Source organism: Gallinula chloropus (assembly GCF_964237585.1).
Source record: "Gallinula chloropus genome assembly, chromosome: 3".
Lineage (NCBI taxonomy): Eukaryota > Metazoa > Chordata > Aves > Gruiformes > Rallidae > Gallinula > Gallinula chloropus.
In genome coordinates this window covers 40,121,345-40,145,976 of record NC_140087.1, presented here as the reverse complement: position 1 = coordinate 40,145,976, position 24,632 = coordinate 40,121,345, and the positions used below count along the sequence as shown (strand labels likewise).

Genomic DNA, 24,632 nt, shown 5'->3' with positions numbered 1-24,632 from the left:
ACAAATATCTGAGAGAATTTTATCCATAGATGCTTTGTAAATTAAAGGAATGAGCTAGAAGTTTGTCTGAAGCGGTGAACTGCCCACCCCCCTTTTGAGTATCAATTCCACAGTGAATTTGCAGTTTGTGTCTCATTAGTGTTGCTGTTCTCTGATAAACTATACTTTATGCAGATGTCCCCATTTTCAGTGTGATGTCCAGTAAACCTTATCTATATGATAATTATCCATTTGTACAAAAATAATATCTTAGATATTTATAGCTGTAGATCTTGCATAACCAGGAGAGAATTCTCAATCTGCACATTGATTTATTTTGAGAACCAGCGTTCTCTAGTTCACATATTTGCCTAAGTGTATATATATATATAAATATATATATATATATGCTGCTCTGCTCTGACAGGCCACATGCATTTTTCTTTACACACCTACATCCTTCTGTATTAAAGTAATTTTGCTTTGAATCCTAACAGTTACTACTTGTAACTGTTAAACAAAACCATCAAAATGTGTTTTTTTCCCTTGGATTACTAGGGAAAAAACCCACCATTAAAAATTTGGTAGAAACCTGGTAGGATTATAACCACTCAGAGGAAAAGTTACATACCATTATTGCATTTGTAGGAGTCCTTCCTCTTCTCCCAGTCTACAAAAGATTTTATAAAGCAAACGTTACCGCTCTCTGAGGAAGCAAAACCACTGTCAATCACAGGAAGGTGTGTATACCTAGCTTTCTTTCCTCTCCAAGTGGCAGCTCAAATCCCTGTCTAATGCCTCACTCAACAGCCCCATGCTTCAGTAGGCCTCAGAATAGCAGCAGAATCAGTTTTAAACCTCAACAGAATTAGAGCACATATACATATCTACACATAGGAAAGGCAGGTAGGAAAAGTGGAAGGATGAAGACAAATCTATATTCATAATTTGCCCTTGTTGTACGTCCCATCATTTTCCATGTTTATTAAAACAGTATTTGTACAACAGGCAGAAGCATGTCAGTGTAAGAAACTGGATTTGGCATCTTGGAAAATATATCCAAGCCAGACCTATCATTCTGTAAAGTCATCTAGAAGCAGTAGTACCAAGAAGACTTTCAGTGAGTGGCCAGAAGTGATTTGTGGCTACTCCCACTCCTTCTCCTTGCTTAATAAATACTACCACCGAGAATTGAAAAGTAGCCATGTTCCAGAGAACATCTTCATTTTTGTATACTCATTAATGTTTAGCCGATGCCAAATCCTTGTTTTGCCTATGAAAATAACTTATTTCAAAGCCATTTTCTCTACTTTAAATGCAACTCAATAACTGATCGTTTAAGCTAGAAAGGTGATGAGTTAAAATCACACTTGTCTGTGATCCATGAGTAAGTAGTGACAGCTGATATACTGTTGCTCAGATCTGGAAGCCTATCAAACATCACCAACTGACAGATTTTTCTTATACACCTTTAACGAAAGGTCCCCAAATTGATTCAAAGCAAATTTTTGTTTTCTGACACTCTCCAAACATTTTGCCACTCTGGAATAGAATCTTTAATTCAGCAGTCACTGAATACTAATGCCTCCATGCCAAGACTCATTTGACAGGAATCACTGAAGAATAATGGACTTCAGATGCAAAGAAATTAGTCAAGAAAAAGGAAACGTTAGTAGACACCTAATCCAAATATTTGTGCACACAGAAATTCCTGATGCACAATTTAGACCAAACAAAGCCTAGGAGACAGCTTGAGCTCAGCTTGACTGGATCTGCTACGAATACCAACTGCTATTGTTCCTTCTTGTTTGACCGAGCAGCTTTTATCTTTGTATATTAAATAACAATGAATGCTGCCATTTGTCAGCCTAAATAATCTGCTATTCCATCTGTTTTTCAGGTAGACATGCTATGGAAAGAATTCAGCCTTAGTCATACAGTTATGAGAACAACTTTTAAAACATACTCCAAATATAAAGTGATGTATGTTGTCCTGAAAAAAGTCAAAAGACCATAAAGTCATCCCAATTATCAGCAAGGTGTTAACTCTGCGGCCTATTAATGTCTTCAATCAGCAACCATTTTACAGTTGAGTAATGTATGGAGGAGATCATGCAGATCTGTATAATCCATTAAGAGTAAATTGTCATTTAGAAATCATAATGGACTAGAACATGCTTCAAAAGTAAAATAAGGTTTTTTAAAAAAATTACCACCACATAATACATATATTTCTTTTATTCCTCGCCTAATGGGAAATCATTGGGAGGGAATACAAAAGCAGAAACAACTATGGAAAGCAGCTATTACCTGGGATGCAGAACGATCAAAGCAAGGATAGCTGATGAGATTGTCAAAAGTCAAGGCTGAGCCAAACCCAAAAGGTTAAATTTAGATTCACTGTAGGTCTACCATTCTAAATGTTCATGAAACTTATTTCATATTTCTATGAAATCACCAAAACAGCTAGAAGAGTAACTCATGGGTTTTGCTGGCATTCTCTGACAAGAGGAAAGCAAGTCACTTTGGTCAGTGAAAAGCGGAGTTGCTGACACAAAGACCCGGTATAGGATCACGTTTCCTCCAATTAAACGCTCAAGTTATTTTTATCATGGTAATCAAGTGCTGCTACATGTGCCCTTCTATCAGCACAGATAACCTAGAAATTAAGCTTTTACTTGCCACTTAAAATAAAACCAGGAAGAAACCTGTTATGTATCACATCCTTGTCTCAAAGTACAGATTGTTGTGGTTTGTGCTGCTTCGCATGTGCGAGAAGAGAGAAATGCAGCAACAGCAAAGCTGGAGCCCAAAGGTAACACTTGACTTAAAGGAAGACAGAAGCCCGAGAAGAAGACTGCCCCAGAAACAGCACATCCTGCACAGTAACTACTGATCTGTATTGGGTTTAACACTATCTTGTAAGCACTCCCTAAAGTAAAGCAGAGTCTTCTTGGGCTCATTCTGCAGAGCAGAAGGAAGAGTATGGACAAATTCTCATCGGCCTCTGTATGAGAACATTAGAGCATCACTGCTTTTCTCTGCCTGAAATAATTCTTAGGAAGTCTTTGCTTCCCTTATCCTCCTTTTTTAACACATCTTCCCAAAAAAAGAAAGAGATGTAAGGGCAGAAGGACAGATCAAAGATGCAATACTTCCCAAGGGGGGAGAGGATAAGAAGATGAAACCTAGCTACACATTTGCTGACACAAACACACTCCACTCCTGTGATTGACAGTGATGTTGCCGCACTGAGTCTCACACACTTCTACCACTTCACAGGAGGTAGCACTGTCATGTCTGCAGTACTGAGTCTTGCAGCATGGGAGAAGATGGAACGTACAACAGTGGTTGAATCTTCCAATTTTTACCTTTGTTTGAAAGGGCAGCTGTTGCCTTTCACACGTTACTTATTTTGTCGGTTTTGCTTTCCTTTGGCCTGCTTTGGAAACAGCTAGAACTACTATGTTTTTCCTCTCTATTGCAAACTGGTATTTTAGATACTAGAATGGCACTGTTTCGTTACTGCTGCCACTACCTTTGAGAAACAGCATTCGCAGAAGTTACAATTGTGATGACTTCAATCTAGTTTTTGCATTTAAGGTTAATTTAGGAATTAAAAACAGCAGGTAAAAATAAGCATCTTCTGGATACTAGTTAGTTCTTTCTATATAACTCAGCCCTACAATTGAAATTCAGACAAAAGAGGAAATGCCATGAGGGTAAGTCTGAGGTGCATGAAACCCCAATGTTCCATTAGAAAATGTCTAAAGCAAAACAATACGCACATATTCATTTGAATCTGTGATACTCTGTTTCATGAACAGCAGTTAAGTTTCAGTACAATCCCTTAGTGTGTGTGGGAAGGTTGTTTGGTAAAGCTCTCATACCTGATTAAGTTAATGTGATTATTAAAACCTCTGCTAAGGCTTCGGGCAGGCATTTGGTCCAACCAAAGCACAGGCTGGTCAGGGTCAGCTATCCTACAAAGATAAAGGGTATTAGTATTGGCACACATTTCAATCCATGCAATATATTTTTAACTGAGCTCGGTTCACACACAGAATAATTTTAGGCAAAAGCTCTAATTCAGAAATCACAGAAAAACCTTCTTGAAACACATGTACAATTTTCATAAGAAAAAAACCCAACTCGTAAGTGTGTTATTTTGCTGGAGTTTTAAACTGTTAAGTTTTTGTTAGCCTAAGGTGCAGTGTATCTTAAGTCTTCCACAGCTGTGTCTTTAACAGAAAATGCTATTCCCTCTTAAAGAAAGAAGAAAAGTGGAGTACTTTCAGAAGTGCACTCCTTCTACCTAAACCATCCTTTTCTTTTAATCAGGACACTTTCCAGTTACAGCGTGGCAGCAAGTGTTCATTTGCTCTTCTGACTCCAACCCTTGGGTTAACTGAAGCACTCTATCACAACCACCACGAGCCTTGTTCTCTCACCATTACCTTCGCCACTTCACAGCAATATCAAACATGTCTCTCCACTGCATCAGTCTGGTTTTCCCATTCATCCGAACCTTTGAGTTCGCCCAAGTCCGCTGCACAGCTTGCATTACTTCTAGAGTGGCCAATCCCATTGCTGGGAGGGGGGGTGGGTAGGAGGTGAGGGACAAAAAAAAAAAAAAAAAGCACAAACAGAAAACAAGTTACAGCAAAACCTTTGTTTTTGTACAGTTAGGAAAGTTATTTATTCACAGGAAAAGTATTGCCAACATCAATAAAATCCAGGAGATCATGATGTCCAGTCCCAATTATGTCTCCCGACCTAATGATTATTTTAAACTTTTTATCTGATTTGAAAGGAACAGAGCCTAAAACTAATTTGTACATATTGAAGGTATAGCATTAAATTATCACCACATTGATTTTCCCCCCCACACACACACTCAAATTTACAGAGTATCTTCAGTATACCTCTGTGTATTCTTTTATTTGGAAGAAATCCTGGCGTCTCATACTGCATCATGGAACCCAGATGATCAGCCACACATATGAGCTCTTGCACATCAGGCCTATAGCTTTCAAAATTCTGAAATAACACATCTCTTTGAGAGAAGAAAAACACACATCAGACATAACTTGACAACTTGAAGTTCTGAAAGTTGTAGCACAGATTTGTTTGTTGATATTCAATACAATTTATGTGAGAAATACTTGAAAGTATGTATACAGAACACTCAAGCTCACTGAACACACTGGGTACACGACAGTTACGCTCACTATCTCAAATAAAATCCTAGTCTTAATGGATTCAATGGCAGGTCTTACTACTGTCATCTTCAGACTTGCTCATAAAAGATACTAAACAAAGTTCACAGATAATACATTATCCTTCAATGTTGCACTCACCCTGAGAAACTTTAAGAATACATATCAACACTGTAAGTTTTATTCTGCAATGTCTCCCATAAATCTATAAAAGCTTCCATATATACAAGAGCCCTGATTTTTTAACTCAGCAATTCTTTACATAAAGTAAATAAAAAATATGTGTCTTGGAACTAGTTTACTGTATGAGAAATTACTTTCTTTCCTTTAGCTACACATTTTTTGAGCCTCATCAAATAAATTCTGTTTTGTTGACTGAAATCACCCTCCTCGCAAAATACTCGTCACCTAAATTCCTCCAGAGAATATTTTTCCCAGTGAAACCCAGCTCCCATTAAAAAATCTACTAAGTATCTAGGAAATTACACCTATAAAAAAATAACAACTGAACACACAACAAGAAAACATAATAAGGATGCTACTTAACACTATACTGAGTGTCTCAAACTTAACTCCATAGTATAAATTGCAAGAAAAAAATAGAATAGTCAATCAATAAGGCCATGGAATATGAAATAACATTATATAAATATTATTGATTATGTGAAGACATAAGTGAAGATCATCCTAAATTTAATTCTTCCTCTTTTATGAGCTAAACCAACTTCAGTCCCTATGATTTTGAAAAAGATTCCCACACTCTGTGGATTTTCCCTTTCAGACAGCATTAAGCATTCGTGCTGTTATAATGGTTCAGAAGAGCACTTTAAAAAGACAAACTGAGCAAAACACCCAGAATAGGTGTCAAAAAAAAAAAAAAAATTACTCACTTTATATGTGGCTGTAAGCCTGGCTGTTCTTCGTAATTTTCTATAAGAAATGGAAGATTTTTGGCCCAGTGGTCCTTGAAATTTCCAGGAAGATCTGTATCAACATTGTACTCTGTAAGCGGGGTATCCAAATGCGCATGCAAGTATCTAGAATACTCTGGAGAAGAGAAATAAAATTGGATACTCTTTTCATAATCAGCCCCTACTAATGAAAGTACATACACCAAAAAACAGATTACACATTTGTCAGTTATCCAACAATACTTTAGCCTTAGACAATTTAACTTTGCTATTAGCTAATTTCCAAGACAGAAAGATGTCTATTTCAACTCATTTGTGGTCCTAGTTTTTAACTGTATGAACAAGAATCAGTGTACCTTTTTAAAGACATACTCAACAGTGCTTATGAAAACTTACAATGGTTTCTTTAAAAGGGCCATAACTACAAGCCTGCTTGCATTTTTAGGTTTCTTGGAAGATTTAAGAAAAATTATAAAAGAGAAAAACTTTTGGAGAAAAAATTCCAACTTACCTCGGAGGTATTTCACTTTCAAATATTCCGGGCTGGCCTTCTGACCCGGTAGTGGATCATTTAACATCACTTTAGTCTGAGCTTTTATGCCTTCATAAAACTGTCCCATTGCAACATGGCTGAGTCCTTTCATGTACTGGCATACTTCATTGTATGGTTCCAGCTGTAAACACCTCTAGGAGATTAAAGGAACAAAGCACACAGATCAGGAGACAGAATGAGTATCTTCAGCTAGACTGACCTGTTTGGTCAGAAGGCCACATGGAAAGATTTACTGATTATTAAGATCCATTTCCATTGCAAATTTCTTTCAAATGGTGCTGAATACAGATTCTAGCAAATGTATGACAAAACATATTTTCAACTTCATTAATGGGGAAAAAAGAGGAGCTGCCAGTGCAAGCATCCTCTTGATTACACTTCAATTTTTGTAAAAATAGATGATATTTGCTCTAATGATGTTGGCACTACAGAAGTTTCAACCTTAGCTGAATGAAATTAGAGAAAACATACTCCTGACAATTAGTAATAAGTCTTTTTTGGCTAGTTCAACATACATTCTGTGCCACTTCTTCCATCTTCACTATGTTAGTCAGCTATTGACTATATATTAATACCATAACAACTTCATAATTACCACTCAAATTAGTGCTCTGATTCTTCTAACAATCACATCTTTAGAAAAGCACCCCCATCTTGAAAGTTGAAATATTTTTTCAATTAAACCTCTATCTACAGCTCGCACTGTAGATATGTATGTGAATACGTAATAATGCACATAAAGTGCTCTCCTAGGTATAATAAGCACACATTCAGAAAGGGATGTAATCATTTCCACATCTTTCTTCATTCCTTGTTTTAAGGATATGGACCTATGATTAACATACACCTTTATTGATCTGTCAACAAAATGAGGCCATTATTCAATGCCAATGGAGAAACAGAAGATTTTGATTACCTATGGAAAACATTCATATTTGTCACATGTTTTTACAAGCTCAATGAATTGCAACATATTCTGAGATTTTCAAAACAAAGAAAATACCTCAGAAGAATTAGATACATATTGGAACTCTGTATACTTAAAACTACAAAGAAAACTATGCTCCTTCTTCCGTCAGATATGAAAACCCAAACTAAAGAACACAATGACCTGTTTTAAAATAAATAAATAGAAAATTCAAGCAGAGCTTGGTTTTAGAAGTTAGTTAGAAAAAGTGAGCAAAAGTATCTTAGTTTTAGCAGAACTCCATTTTAAATTAAAAACTGTAAGATTTTACAGATCTTTTAAGACAGAGTCCACTAAAAACAATCTTAGTTTAAATGTACATATACACTCAGGATGAAAAGCTTTGACCTTTTTTTGTTTGCTTGCATTTGTTGAGTATTAGTTCTTGCTTAAAAAAAAAAAAATTAACTTACTATTTACTTCTGGCCTGCTTACCTTAAAATTCTTCAGTGCTTCACCTAAGCTACCGTGATGATAAAGCATCATTCCTTTAAGCTGTAATGTCTGAACGTGATTTTGATTTAGCAGCAAAGCCTTCTGGAAGCTCTCTGTAGCAGCATCAAAGTTGCCAAGTTCTCTAGGAGATTACACAAAGTAGAAAGTGAAGAATATAGAAGGCCACAATGACGACAAAATTACTTGTTAAAAGTTGTTTTAGTTCATCCAAAGGGAGTATTATTCAAGAGAAACACATCCTAATGGCTAGTTACTTTAATAAAAGCAGTTATTTTCCAACTGTTCTGCAGTGGTAATAAAAGAACAGCTGTACAGAGTGTTTCACTCCCAGAAACACGTACTCCAAAATACAACCCCACAAGACCACAAATCTTCACAATCTACAGCATACACAAACCATAAAAACACAAGCCTATGGTATTTCTTCAGAAACTAAAATAAACAAACCTTGCACAGAAAGAATTCTTTGAAAACACTATCAATGACAAGTCTTTTAAACTTCTAAATGTAAACACTTTTAAAAAAATACACTAACTACTGAAATGGTGAGTAAGAAGAAAGCATATGGTGTCTGAAAGCTGAAATTAGCTAAAAATGTATTGACTGTAATTACCCCACATGCAGGACAGCTTTTATTAAAAATAGCCATGGAGAAATTAGCATTAAAAAACAGAAATAGTATACAACTTAAAAAATATAAATGTACTGGATAAAAAAATTGTAAAAAAGCTTCAGATTGTGAAATTCTTTCCAAATTAAATTATATTAGATTAAATTAATTCAAACAAGAGCAATACTAGAAAGAACAAACAAGATTTACTAGTTTTGGACACATTTGCCAAAAAGACTTTTTAGACAAAACAGTGATTAACCACAGCTCTAGTTTCAAATAAATGCATGAATGCTTCAGTCACTGGATTTGAAGCAGGAATTAATGGCTAAAGTGTTTTAACTCATGTTGTACAGAAGGACAAATCAGTGATTGTCCTTTGTACAGTGCTAAATAAAAAAGAGAAGACTAAGGGGGGATCTAATTAATGTTTATAAGTATCTTAAGCATGGAATGCAGGGGGAGTTAGCTAGCCCCTTTTCAGTGGTCTGTGGGGACAGGACAAGGGGCAATGGCTGCAAGTTGGAGCACAGGAAGTTCCGCACCAACATGTGGAAGAACTTTTTCCCAGTGAGGGTGACAGAGCCCTGGGACAGGCTGCCCAGGGAGGTGGTGGAGTCTCCTTTTCTGGAGATATTCAAGACCCATCTGGACGCCTTTCTGTGTGATATGTCCTAGGGAGCTGCTTTGGCAGGGGGGTTGGACCCAATGATCTCTCGAGGTCCCTTCCAACCCCTACGATTCTGTGATTTCTTCCCCTATTATTTCCTGAAATCAGAGAACTTTTGGAGGCAGAGGACAGTGACAGGGAATAAAAGCAACAAATCTGAAGTGATTAGGAATACTCTTGTTAAGTTACTGTTGCTTTGTAAAACAAAGCAGTGCAAAATGAGGCGTCTGAAGGCTTGTCTTCTTCTGCCCTTCAAAATAAAACTTTGGATTAGGGTTTCTTGGGCACAGGGTAGAAGAGCTGATCAACCAGACAGGTAGCCCCACATGCCAACACAAAATAAAAAAAGTCAAAGCAATGGAAATATAGAGACAGGTGCCCATCTTCCAGGCTAAATTCCCAACTATTAGTTAGCACCTCTACAGTACCTACACACCACAATAACAAGCACCACAGAAAAACTCATGAAGAAATTAGTGATGCTACACCAAGTTCAGAATTTAGATACTGTGGTAAATAAGGTACAAGTCTCAAAGCAAGAAACACCACACACAAAAATTTATTCAACTGACACTGCCTTCAGTGAACACTGCATGTTCTGTAAGTTGAAGGACACCCAAAGCCTGAAGAAAGGAGCACATGATCATGTCATACTTGCACACCAACCTTACCAATCTTGCTATGCAAAAGACATTCATGTTGCAGCAGCACCTATGCTGTAGTTTAGTGCTTTCCAGAAATAAAAATGTGAAGCAGGAAATAAAAAGCTGGTAAGACACAGCAGGTAGGGAAAAGAACTACAATGGACAAAGATATTAAGTTGCTGACTACTTTATGTTCTTGTCTTATTATATAGAAGCTTTACGTACTTCTCTCCTTAGCAGTTACCTGCAGAACACCTTTAAAATAATACATTTTATTCAACTTCATATTATTTAATCATCAATGTAAATTAAAAAAAAGAAAAAGTGGTTAGAGACTGCTTTTAGAAGTATTTAATAGGTAAGAAACTATGTGTCTATTAAAAAAATACCTTAGGAGATTAGCTAAACTCTCAGAACTGCAGATCTCTCTGGTGAGATATTAACTAAAATAGGATCTACCAGTTCTATAAAAGGATACATACTAAACTTATTAAGAACTCATTGCTTAATAGCATGGTAATATCAGATGGCAACTAATGAGCACATCAATCAACAGCCCACATTAAACATTTCTATCATTTAAAAATCAGTTGGGATACTTAAAACATCTTACTGAAAAACACCATTTACCTAGCCTTTGAGTCTGGAAGACTTAAAGAGCTACTAGAAACTGAATTGAAAATACAAAGCAAACCTAGAAATTATGCATATTGAACATACCCTGACACAGCCATACTGGCTGCAGGAGCTACTAAATGCACATATGATTCTGCACAGTTTTGTAACAGAAGTGTAAGATAGAAAACTGACTTTAAAACTGTTTCTGAATGCAATTACCTGTAGGCTTGTCCCAGACTTTTATATGCATCTATGAAATCTGCTTTCTGCTTCAGAGCTTCTTTGAATGATTCAATTGCTTCCTACAGAAAGACACCAACAGAAAAGTGTGCCACTTACAAATGTTTGTTTAATTTTAGCATCCTCAGTAGTTATTAGCCATGGATTTACTGTTACTTGTCAAAACCTTTGGGAGGAGCAAGGTATGAATTTATTACAAAATCCATACAGTAATAATCATCATATAACTAATAAAACATTGCAACATTCTTTACAGTAATGACAGATTTAGCTGGAATTCCTTTGTCTAATATACTACTGGTGTCATGGTTTAATCCCAGTGAGCACCATGCAGCCCCTATTCATCTCTCCCTGCCAGTAAGATGGGGAGGGGAATGGAAAACAAACCAAACATTGTGTGTTGAGGTAAAGACTGTTAAACAGTATAACAAAGGAAGATGATGATGATAACAATAATAAAACAAGCAACGTGCAGATGCAATTGCTCATCACCCACAGGAGAAAAAAAAAAACCCACAACAAACAAATGAAACAAAAAAATTCTCCCCAAACCCCCAATGACCAGTGTGTTTCCAAGCAGTGAATCTGCCTCCCAGCTCACTTCCACAGTTCCATATGGAGTCCGACATTATATGGTCAGGAATGTCCCTTTGGCCAGCCTGTGCCAGCTGTCCTGGCTCTGCTCTCACAGCCCCTTGTGCACCTGGCAGGGTGTGGGAAGCTGAAAAGGCCTTGAATCAGCGTAGACACTACGACTACCTCATCAGTGTGTTAGCAACATTATCTTAAATTCAAACCAGCACTATGCTGGCTACTAGAAAGAAAAATAATTCTATCTCAGCCAAAATCATGGCAGTGAGAATAAGTGACTTTTTTAGTATTTTAATAATTTCAGAGATTAACTCACTCCAGAGTCCATTTTCAAAGCTCAGTCTGGGCCCCAAAGCAAAGCAGTCTCCCCTTACAGTCTACCTTCTTCACCCCTAAGCCACCTCGATTTTGCAGTCCAAAAGACTCCTTCAAATCTGTACTCTGCCTTTCATTGTTTTATTACGCTGTGTTAGCTGCACAGTTAGCAAACACTCTCTTAGGGATTACAGAGTAAGTGATCATCTTCATATAAAAGCATGTACTGCTGCTGTGAGGAATACAATGTAATAAAAATAAAATATCTAAGAATAATTATATGCATATGTTAAAACAAATCTTTCTCTTCAAAGGATTTAATTAAGAACTTGAGTTTAACTGGACTGGCTATATAAATTGGCAAATGCAGTATTGGGACGTAGAATTAAGGATGGAAAATCAACTACTTTATATTATGGAGGAATACCTGAAAAGTATCTTGAAATCTATAGTGCAAGAAATTAAATAAGGGGAAAAAATCATTAGTATCTTCAGTCAATTTAGAGATTCTTATTACGAAAAACTACAAAATATACTCTGCACCATAACATGCACAAAAGATCCATTGAGCAAAAATGTAAAATAATCACCCGAGAGGCTCATGTCCTCTAGGTAAGTTTTAAATCCAAGAAGATTCTCAAAAGCAATGATCTAGAAGCAACAATTTCTTTTCACTCAAAAACCAAAACACTCCCATCCTCACTCCAAATCTGTTTTCAGCAAGCCCAGTGAAACCAAAGTGATAACATGTATAGCCTTCCTTTAAGAGGCAATCTGGACCTGATGGAAAGCTAAGGCATACTTGGGCTAAAAAGCCAGTCAGTCACCATCTCTCAGAACTTCCATATTAGAGGTTGAAAAAACCTCCTTTGAGAACATAAATTGGGAGGAAGGAGGTGGTGGTGCAGAAATGTGTTGATCAACACACCGGAAAGAATAACACTTTGTTTCTATTTTTCAAATTGAGACATTATTTATCCTTGTCAGTTCCTTCCACCATCACCTTCATAGAATCACAGGATGGTCTAAGTTGGAAGGGACCCCAAGAATCATAGATTCCCCCCCACAGGCAGGGACACCAACCTCCAGGCCTCGATCTAGACAAGGCTGTCCAGGGCCCCATCCAACCCGACCTTGAACATCTCCAGGGACAGGGCAACCACCACCTCTCTGGGCAGCCTGTTCCAGCACCTCACCACTCTCTCTGTAAAAAACTTCCCCCTAGTATCTAATTTAAGCCTTCCCTCCTTTAGCCTCAATCCATTCCCCCTTGTCCTGCCATTGTCTACCCTTTTAAAAAGTTGATTCCCCTCCTGTTTATGAGCTCCCCTCAGGTACTGGAAGGCTGCAATGAGGTCCCCCCACAGCCTTCTCTTCTCTAGGCTGAACAAGCCCAGTTACTTCAGCCTCTCTTCGTAGGGAGGTGCTCCAGCCCTCTGTGACCATCTTCATGGCCCTTCTCTGAACCCTCTCCAACAGTTCCACACCTTCCCTGTACTGGAGGCACCAGATCTGGACACAGTACTCCAGATAGGGCCTAAGAAGGGCAGAGTGCTTCCTGAGCACTCTGCAGCTTTCACCAGAAGTCAGAAATTCAGTCAGACTATTATTTGCAAGTAAATAATTTGACTGCAATAAGATACAGACCGTAAGTTCACTTACAGCCTGAAGTTCTCCCAGCATACGCTAGGAGTACCCAAACCAAACACGCAGTGCTTTCCTATGAAAGATACTGGGATGAAACTCAGCTGTGTCCAGGTTCTGTAAGGATTTCTTCATACAACCCTTAATGAAGCCCAGCTGTCAATAGAGGTTAAAAAAGCTTCCACTGTTCGTGTTTAGAAATCACAGTTACACCTTCATTTTTCAAATCAAGGATTTCAGACAACTTTTTTAATTACTCTCCCCTCAGAAAAACTGTGGCAGTATCTCTGAATAATTCACAAGCAAGAAAGGGATGCAATATTATTACACACAAAACACAGTAGCTTTGATTCAGAAAATAGTGAAACATTTAAAATGCGTGGGAAAGAACTTACTTCCCTGCTGATTTTAGAATCTGTGGATGCAACTATGTTCCCCTGATTTAGACATAAGCATTTCAGAATCCACATAAAACTGAAATACACTTGTACAGATGCATGGTGCTTTTCCAGAGTTTCCATGATTACCTTCTAGCTTATTTGAGGAAGAAATTAGAATTATTTTCCTCCTCAAAACTTTTTTCTTCACAAAACCTAGGGATTCTCCATTTTATGGAAAGAAAATGTGAATATAGCCATACAGATGTTAGCAGAGGTGCCAAATACAAACATTTGTCAAAGCACTCCATAAATATATCAGTTATCACCCATTTACCAAGATCCATCAAGACCAGCTGTATTTACGTGTCTTGAATTATTACAGTAAGCAATGGCACCTCTTCATTTTGCTTGCACTCTTTTGCCCTAAAAAGTATTCCTTAGCAAGAGAAAATATGCATCTCGACACCTACATTTCTACTATTTTACAGAAGTAACTTCACATAAAAGGTATTGTTCTACACAAATTATTATTTAACATAGTTTTACCTTCAAAAGTCCTCTGTGAAAAAAGGTTAAGCCTTTATAAAGCATAGCTATGGGCTGATTTTTATTCAGTTCCAAAGAGTGCTGAAAATCTTCATGGGCTGTTGCATAATCCTGTAATAAAGTAGATTTCAGACAACAGAGGAAACACCATATAAATAAAGACTAATACATATTTTTATTTTCATAAAAGTAAATTATGGAATTCTGTTTAAAATATGACATCAGTCAGGGCGAAGTAGAAACAACTGTCAACTGGCAGTCAGAATATCAAAGAATACACAAGACGCTCCCAACTTCTACAGCAAGTGATATATAAAACGTAGTGATGAAAATGGAAAAAAAGTGAAATCAGAAGAATAAAGCGAGAAATCAGCTATTTAGTTGTCACACAATCTTTGAAGATAAAGATTGTTTTACATTACTTGTTTAATATTAGAGTGTAAGAACAACACAGATCAGATAGCAAAATAGGATGTTAGCATTTTTGTAGGGTTTTTTGTTTGTTTGTTGTGTGGTTGGGGTTTAAGTATATAAGGCAGTTACTGCCTTGGCCATAACTGTTTTCCTTCAAAGACTGTTATTTAACAATACAACTTCAATGCAGCTCTATGTTATAAGTCAAGTCAAATTCTTTATGCATATCCTACTCTTCGAACACACAAAACAATCTGAGATGTACTTGCAAGGTACTTGCCATTTGATTCTCTGCATTAAAAAGCTATGCAGATTTAATACTTGAAGAATACCTCTGAACTGTCAGAAAGTCAACTACAGGAAATTCAGGGCTTTGTTGTTTGTTTTGTGGGTTGTTTTTGTTTTGTTTTGTTTTTTAATTTAACTAGAGAAGCAGCTCTTGACCAAAAGTTACAACTGCCATGAACAACAATAAAATTATCAACAACATCCACACAACTAAAATCAAACAGAATCCCCAAAATCCACTAACCTCAGATATGAAGTAAAGGGTACCTCTGTGTCTGTACAGCCGGGCTGATGGTTGCAGCTGAATTGCTTTGGTGAGATCAGATAACGCTTCACTGATTCGTCCCAGTGGGGACAATATCTAAAAGTATATATAAAAACAGTTTAGGGCAAACAGACTGGAGAGATTTGGTTTATAAATATGATGGGTTTGGGTTTTTTTTTTCATGTTGTACTGTAACACAGTAACTGTATTTGCTAGAACAGGCTGGAAAGTTGTGGCAGCCCCCTCCCTGGCAGTGTTCAAGACCAGGTTGGATGAGGCTTTGAGCAACTTGGTCTAGTGGAGGGTGTCCCTGCCCATCACAGAGGGTTGAACTAGATGGGCTTTGAGGTCCTTTCCAATCCAAACCATTCCATGATTCTAAGTTCTACTATAAATTTCAGTACTTATTGCTTTTGAGCTCCAAAGGGAAAATCCACAGGCATTTATCTTAATAACTAACTAATTAAAAAAAAAAAACAGTGTACTTGAATATCCATTAACATTTGCAGAAACCCTGTATTCCAAATAAAAACAAGTCAGGCAAAACAAAATAGTTCAAGGTATTTCAAACACATTCAACTGAAAATGTAATTAAAGTACTCAAACATTTTTGTTTTGAGAAAATGTCCCCCCACAGGAAGTCTATTTCCCAATTATGTGAATGCCTTTCACATTTCTAGATCAAGATTAACAAATGTATACAAAACACTAAAAATGTGAAAATTCTGAATTAGAAATTCATATTATGGCAGCTATTATACAGTATATTGACTTCAATAAATATTTATGAATTTTTCTACAAAGCTGCTTCTTGAAACCCATTTTTTGTAATGTAATTGGCAACCCCCCCATGATTTTCAAAATTAAAATTATCTGTGGATCTGAATGATACATAAATTACAGACATCAAAATAAACCCACAGCATTTGATTAAAAACCTCATTCTTTGTAAGTTGGGCATTTTACCAACTGGTCCTATCAATAAATTTACTAATGTGACTCTAAGTGCAAACAGTAAGGTTAAAGTGATATTTTAATTCATTTTATTAAATAACAAACAACATATACATGATCTTGCTATATGTCAAGACACTTAAGACTTAAAATCTGCTGTTCTATTGGTTAAAGTAAATCTATATGGTTTGTCTTTCATTTTAGAAATAAACATTCCCCCAGTTAAAAGAAATAGATTTGCTCTCAGTGTATCACAGAGGAGGAATGTCCACAGAAAACACAGATAAGAGGTCTATTCATTAAACCAGTGAAGTATTATGGGAAAATACTGTATAATTGTGACTTCTCCAAAAATCTGAAATGAGACAAGGAATGCTCACTTCTGCTCGTTGTTCAAATACTTCAGGATGATCTGGTTCTAGACTAATCACCCTACTGAGCTCAAACAGAGCGAGTTCAGCATTCTTCATATCCTGAAAAGGAGAACAATAAACAAGGTAAACAACTGCACATGCATACTGTCAAGACTGATGAGCAACTAGACTGACTAAGTTTCCAAAGGTGTATCAGTTTACATTAAAAGCCCTTCACTCCTTTGTAATAACATGAAGATGCAGTGTTCCACAAACAGCTGAAACCCCTCCCCACCCACCTGCTATGAACAAGAAAAAATACACGTTGCTTGTACACATCTCTGTGCTGTACCTCTAATAATTTATTAATGTAACTGTGAATCAACATTAGGTTTATGGCTCCAGGACTACCTTTCTTGGCAGCAAAACCAGCACAAGCTTTCATGTGAACTCCAACACACGGACGTACTCTCACCTACCAGTGTTTTCATCAGTACAGCCTGCAAATTTATCCAAGCAGTACTAGTGAATGTGCTAACGCTGTCATCCATCCATGAGAACCTCATCCATCAATTTTTATACTGTCCTCAATAAATTGTAGGGTGAAAGCAGTAACTTAATTAGAAGGAAAAAAAAAATCTAAGCCATTTATACAGCAGATTCTATACTAGAGTTCATTCACTGATCTTTTTCTTATTCAAAGCAAAGAAAGTTTGCCTTTGTTTAATATCATCTTTATGTCTTGAAAGTGTAGCTCACAAACTTACACGAAGTGGTCTCAACATGTAGCTAAACTGAGAAAAGCAGCTCATGCTGGTGTTAAAAACATGCAAATAGGAGGGACTTCAAGTTCCTGCTGGAACCACTAAAGAATGAAAAACTCTGCACAAAGGAAATTTTCAAGTAGTAGTTCAACTATTCTTCCTTCTACAGTTCCAACAACCACTGAACCATGATTTAACAGGCCACAAAATCAAAGTACCAGGACTATAGTCTATGTTTAAACTTATTACTCAGGAAATTTGTGCATTCAGTTGTAAACAAGTAATTTAACTCAATTTTTTGTGAACAAATTCAAGGTGGTTGACTATGCCTCCTGATATGTAGATCAAGAAGGAATATAAAGCCTATTGGATTACAAGAGTTGATGATGTTTCCAAGTTGCAATAAAAGACTTTTTCATTTCCAAATACAGACTAGAAATGCCAATATTCTCCTGTCACCCTTGCTTCATGGTGCCTTACTTCCACAGTCCTACAAAGCAAAAGTACCCACAGCTTGAGCAGTATGATCCGCTAGATCCCTCTGTGTCATGCACGACCTACTAAGGGATGGACACATCATTACAGGACAGCACAAAGACTTTGGGATGTCCTTGTCAAGTTCTAATCAGTCTAGCTCCTCCTGTTCAGGCCTTATTATAGTTTGGATTCAAATAATTCAGTCAGATATTAAGTAATTTTCTACTCACATGTAGTCCTTTTTTCCCATATGCTATCCCTCGTCCATAAATTGCACTAACCAGCTCTGGTTCTTCCTGTTAAGATTAAAAAAATACAATGATCAGTTGTGGGTTTCTTTCTCTTTTTTTCAAAAATGCGTCTTTCTTTAATGTCTATTTAATTTTTGCTGATCTTTCAAAGTAAGCAATGAAAATTAGTTTCAAGCAAAGAAATGCATTGCACTACGGTCCATATTTTTAGAAATTCACAACTTCCAATTTAATTACTGGAATTGTTCTGGAGTATTTGCCTAGAAAATGAGCTAGAGTGCAGTTACAGTATCACCACCTATCAGAAGCTACGTACACATTAGTATGGTCTGTTGTCCAAACTTGATTACCTGTAAACTTATTGGTAATTACATGATTTCTGTTATTTAATGCCACTGCAGTGATAACAAACAAATACAATTCAGCCATTCAAAGCTTGTTTTGTATAAAATTCAAACAAACCTTTCTTAGGTTAGATTTAAGTCTGTGGCTTTCCAACTCAGGCACGTACAGGGACGCCTCTTACATAGTGAAAAGACTTCTTGTTCAATGTTACTTACTGCAGACAGTTTGTAGCATAGGCCTAGTCCGGTTTACTTGGGACAACTGCCAAGAAACAAGTTCTTCTATTGGCATCACAACAGATACAACACACACCAATGCCAGTGACTTGCCAGACTTGAGATGATTCTAATTGTACACTTGCAAACATCAACTTCAGGTAATTTCCCTACTTCTGATGGAGCAGCTAAGCAAGGCTGCTGTTTTCTGTTAAATATTTTAGTACTCACTTTATATGTATTTGAAATTGCCTTATGGAAGACTGAGTAAACAAGCACAACCACTTTATAGCCTTTCAGACATGCAATAAGAATGATATTCACTTTAACTGAGATGTGGCATTGCAGTGCTACTCTATTATATACCCACTTCTCAATATCTTTCTACAGTTGCTCTATCTTGCTTTTCTTCACTTATATTAACTGTCCTTAAGAAAGGGAAGGTGAAAAACGCATAACCCCAGTGGTTTTTGAAGCTTGACTTTTCATTAAGGGCAAAAATAAATAAAATCATTCCTCACATAAAAAACAAATCAAAGACAAAGACCACAAAACACCTAAAAACAACAACAACAAAATCTGTTCCACTGATAAATTCCCTGGAATAGTTCCATGAAATTGTCACAGTAATTTAATTACAAGCCATATGACATTTGAATTAAAAAAGAAAAAAAAAAGCTAGTATTTGCAATATTACTTTCAGCTTGCACTGGTGTACTTCAACTAGTCTAGATCAAAAAGAAGGTCCATGCTTCTGGCAGTCCCAGGTTCTTTGCCATAACAACACAGAAATTTGAAATCAGCTCAGTTTGACCTTTTAAACTGACAGTGCTGGTTTCATTTTAAAAGTATCTACTTTCTACTGCACAGTAGAAGATTCTGAGTTCTTCACCATGGTCAGAAATAACAGTATGTTGAAGCGTTAGTTACATTTTTCTTATGTATGAAACTGGTCAAATGTTTACCACTGAAGAAGGATAAACCCCGGCACATAAAATTCATTTATCATCATGAAAGCAATGCAGCACTTGCCACTAGCACTAAGTGATTTCTGTTAGGATTTTTTTTTTTCCAATGATACCAGCAACCTGCTGTCATCCAAAAATATCCATGTTAAAATATCTCAGCCAACATATTAAGAGGAATTAAAGGAAGGTTTCTGAAGATGCCTTTTTTTTTGGTCAAAAGGCCAAAGGTATTCCTACAGATGATGATAAGACTCATCAAATAACCAAGAGATTGAATCACCTGGTTTTAAGAGTATGCTTATGTTAGGATGGAAAGAAACTTCCAATTGCAGTAATTACTCTTATAGAATAATTACTGTCATTTAAAAATACTCAGCTGAATCTTTCCATTAGTAAAAGTCATACATTGTAATGGATAATTTTATAACATGATTTTTTAGGGGTCCAAACAGCAAACTTACCTGCAGCATTGTTGAAAAATGTCGTATGGCTTCATCATACAAGCTGTTGCCAATCAACACATAAGCGATTGCTAACAACAACAAAAAATTATAAACATAAATAAAACAGAAAATAACTGATTATTTTTTAAAATACATTTTACAATTTGGTTGCATTTTATATAAGTTCCTACATTGCAATGAAAATTTATGTAGCCAAATGAATTCTGAACTGCCACTGAAATGACTTCCCTCGACCATTACCTATCATTCACTAATTATTCAATTCCTACTGTGCTCATCAGAACTGGTTTGGGGTTTTGTGGCTTGTTTGGGGATTTTCTCTCCTTTTTTCTGTGTTCAGAAAAACACTCACGTTCACTTGAAAGTACTCAGGACCAGGATAGAGAACATGATCCCATTTCAGGTGCCTTCTCAGTTCTAAGTGAGTCTGGCTAACACTGGGTAACTTGCTTTATAACTCCATTAGAAAACATCTGATTGTACTTGTTTGTATACATTGTGCTAAATTTTACTAGCTGGCAACTGTTGAGGTTTGTCTAGATAACTCAAAGGAAAAACTTAAAGTGGTTCCACTACTTATAAAAATGAAATTGAAAAAAAACCTTTACCCACGTAAAAATATCAATAGCTTTGAACTTCTTGAACAGCCCCCCGCTTCAGAGTAGAAGTGTTTGCAAAAGAAATGGACCACTGTTTTAGAAATACGTTCCTGTAATCTCCACAGGATATAAAAATATAGTCAAGTCACAAGACTGCAAAGCTGTAGTTGTGCTTGTGTGACTGAAGTTCAGTTCTGACTGCTGAATATCTCAAGTTTGTCTCATTTTGCATGTTTTGACCTCTCACAGTTCTTAACTAGACTAAGCTCTGTCTACATGGTCTACAAAACCCAAGTATCTTGCTGACCAGAGCTATAAAGTTTGAAGGACAACTTTTCCTCAGGCAGATATGGCTGATAGCAGAACTAGGAGCAGGAATTCACCTTTCCCCATACTTCTAATAAGTCTGAGGAGTCATTCAAACAGAACTGAAGGGGTGCCTATTGGCTTAATTATTTACTCAACCATGAGAAGAGACAAATAAGCCAGTCAGAACAAGGGTATTTGTAACAGAACACAGGCACTTATCTTCCACGTAGGCAGAGCCACATTGTTTTGGCAGTATAACAAAGCACTGTTCATTAAAGGAGGAAAAACATTATATGAAAGAGAAATAACAAATTTATTTAATCCAGAGCTTGCCTCATTCTTGGAGTATTCCTATTATGCAGAAAGAAGTATTTGCATGCGCTATAAGCTTCTTTCTCAACACTCAAAAGCTTCACTTGGTACAGATACATAGCATTGCCAAAAAAGGAAAAAAAATTGGCAGAGTGAAGGACAGGTTGAAGAGCTCTTGAATCTTCCTCATATTCTCCTTTAATACTACACAGTTTTTAGTATGGTCTTTATCATTCCAAACCCAGAACACAGAGCAGCTGGCAAGTGGAATAAAATCCACTCCACCGTGCCAGTACTAAGGAAAAAATCAGAGGAAGCGAGATAACAGAGACTCGTTCTCCTGCAGATAATGAGTTTATTTTATTTATCCAAGATTCTTGGCAAAATGCAGGAGGTCAGAGTATGTCTGTAAAACTATGGCAAGTGGTTGGCAAGCAGTAGCTGATACAGTATCAGCGTCTATTTTAAAATTTTATCTCTTCGATTAATCTTTTCATCTTTAATTAAATACTACAAAAAACACAAGTACTTCATTCCAAAAAAATCTAAGGGTTAACAATGGTCCATTAGCTCATGCATTTGGGTACCAACACTGTTTCAGAACACCCCATATATCTCCTACTAGTTTTCCTCAGAACATTTAAAAGTAACAAGCACAAACAAGAAGGACCCAGGCTCCTTGCACCATGACATACTTGAAGTAAAGCAGGGGGTAAGTAGATAGCAGCCTACAGGCCAAACATGAGGATAGAGACCTTCTGAATCTACAAAAAAAAACCTAAAAGCATCAGGTATCTTCTGCTGGATGGAGTTCATTATTTCCTGCAGAATTCTATGAACATAGTTAGGTATGCTAGGAATATGAAGAGATTAAGCCCCCAAAATTCTCTGGATAAATCTGTGAAGGCAGGAATTATGTTAACAAAGAACTACCTAATTGTTTTAATTTCATTAGACAACGTAGGAGTAAAGTCTCCCTTTGCTCTTACATTAAAAACGGCCTGCTGCCTTCCTTGGCATACATCCTCACCACTCTCTTTGCTGCCTGATACCACCTCCTCTTCCTATAGAGGTTACCAGTTTGGAGCAGCAGAACAAATAACTCCCTCCTCAAGTGCTTTGCGGAAAGTATTTCCTGTTGCTCTATTTGAGATGCCTCCATTTTCTGCACCAAATGTGGTTTGAAAATATATCAAATAGCAGCCTGCATTAGGGACATAATTCAGAAAGCCTTCCTCTTCCCTGTATGTGTTGATGGGAAGAGAGAGGGGAAGACAGGTGTGAGAGCTATGCTTGGTAGAGAGCACATTTCATTGGTAAAATTCTCAGGATGTTTAAATAGATTTAGTCATCAATAATGACACAAAAAGGGAAGCAGGAAGTAGCTGAGACTGCTTCGTAGGATTTAATCAAAACGCTTTTTGTTCACCTGCTTAAGCAGACACCAAGAAGAATTCTAGTGAGCCAAGCAGAAAAGATTTTTAGGAAGAGATACACATTTTCTTTGTATGACCAGAGAAAACTCATTGTATTTTCAGGCTTATTAGGATCACTTTAAAATTAATGCATCACTAAGGAATCATGATTTTTGTTTCACAACATTCAGTGCTAATAATTAGCACATAATTCACCTGCACAAACCTTATATAAGGCATCTTACCCAATTCTTCATTTGTGTTGTCATTATCAGTTGCAAATGGAAATCGTTTTTGCTCTGCAAGCAACTTCGCTTGACTCTGTAAAACATCACGTTTTTTAAGTGTTCAGCAAACAACAGTGAAGAATTTAATAGAAAAAATCTGTCTTAAATCCTTAAGAGAGTGCCTTAAACCAAAAAGTTAAAACTATTCTAATTGCCTTAAGGTAACTGAAAACAAATTATTTCCTAGTTCCTCACAGGGAGAAAAACTGCTCTCCAGTCAAATGCTGCTGTTCCCCTCTCTAACATAAGGCTAACCAGACCTTCCAGATGGAAAGAAGTTGACAGCACTTTTCCAGTGGCCGATGTTTCTATATTACATCTGCCTAACGTGAGGTGTTGGACATCTAAGACACACGCCACTTCATAGCAAAGTTGATACTTTTTACCCCATTAATTACTCCTTTGTCTCCTGCAAAGTGAACAGGGTACTCTAGAAAAGTAAAACACTGCAAATGAAACACTGGAAAGAGTAACTCCCCAGCAATAAAGACAAGTTTAACTTAACAGTGCCATACTAAAATTAACTTACTATCAATCGTAGACTTTGTGCAGCCAGTTGCAGCCTCATCTAAGACTTCTATTCCCCAAATAACGCACTTAAAGAAAACAATTCCAAAGACAACCCCCCATAAATCTATTCTGTTCACTTCCCCAGGTATTTTCCACAGACAGCTGTATAAGTCTATTAGAGCAGTTTATGTTGGGAAAATACAAAATGCCCATTTAATTAACAGGCCTTCCCAACTGTCTTCTTTTGCTACAGCTGAACAGCACAGATGTACATCTTTAACTTCAGAGAAGACAGTTATACACCCTAAATTTCAGAGAAAGTGCTTAACATTTCTCTCTACTGAGAGGACTGACTATTGTACTCCTCCCTTCCACTTTTTTTTTGTTTGTCCAAAAGTAGCCTTGTCACTTGCATCCATGACACAGGCATTTCAATGATCTACAAGGTGCAAAAGTAACTGGCTGAATCCCATTCCACAGTTTCTGCCACGTTCATACAATAAACTTAGCAATGAGAAGAAAGTTGGATCTCCTTTATTAACTTGAGTATTTTGGAGAGTATGAACAATTAGCAAATTAGATTTTACAAACCTTGCTTTTACTGGAATCAGATAATGTATGAGCTCTGCATTACACTATAATGTTCTGAGAATTATTATTCCACCTATTGCTGCACCTACAATAACAGAATGGGAAAGTTCTTTTCTTCACAGAAAAAAATAAATAAATAAAACCACAAGATCAGCAGGATTCAACAGGTAAACTAGTCAGGAAACTAAATCTACATTGCAGATCATACGTATTCACAAATCACACATCTCCAATCACAACTCTTTCATATCACCAATGGCTTTCAGGTAGTTTCCAGAAAACCTACTTCAGAAAGTGATCTTCAGTATTTAACTCTGCAAAACATCATTCTTCTATAATTGTCTCAACATTAGAAAGAAATCATTTTTACTGAAGTACAACCTCTTCCTTGGTGGATTCACAAAAAATACCTACATTTCTTAGTCTGCAGACAAGAGATAATATACAGCAAGATTCCACACTGGGTACTGGAAAATTAGCTACAACCAAAAAGAATCTGGCATACATC

At 36.7% G+C, this 24,632-nt stretch overlaps 1 protein-coding gene across 1 annotated transcript in view; it reads right to left on the bottom strand.

Moving 5' to 3' along the window:
• The window catches only part of TTC13 (tetratricopeptide repeat domain 13), a gene marked incomplete at its 5' end in the record, with an annotated part of 40,739 nt that overhangs the window by 11,064 nt on the left and 5,043 nt on the right, over positions 1-24,632 (bottom strand). Inside the window, 13 exons of the mRNA XM_084262389.1 lie at positions 3,870-3,962; positions 4,437-4,569; positions 4,905-5,035; positions 6,089-6,245; positions 6,621-6,795; positions 8,065-8,206; positions 10,847-10,929; positions 14,344-14,454; positions 15,290-15,406; positions 16,645-16,737; positions 18,089-18,154; positions 20,099-20,169; positions 22,982-23,057. Of these exons, the coding sequence (XP_084118515.1) occupies positions 3,870-3,962; positions 4,437-4,569; positions 4,905-5,035; positions 6,089-6,245; positions 6,621-6,795; positions 8,065-8,206; positions 10,847-10,929; positions 14,344-14,454; positions 15,290-15,406; positions 16,645-16,737; positions 18,089-18,154; positions 20,099-20,169; positions 22,982-23,057 (1,448 nt within the window). The remainder of the gene's footprint in view (positions 1-3,869; positions 3,963-4,436; positions 4,570-4,904; positions 5,036-6,088; positions 6,246-6,620; positions 6,796-8,064; positions 8,207-10,846; positions 10,930-14,343; positions 14,455-15,289; positions 15,407-16,644; positions 16,738-18,088; positions 18,155-20,098; positions 20,170-22,981; positions 23,058-24,632) is intronic.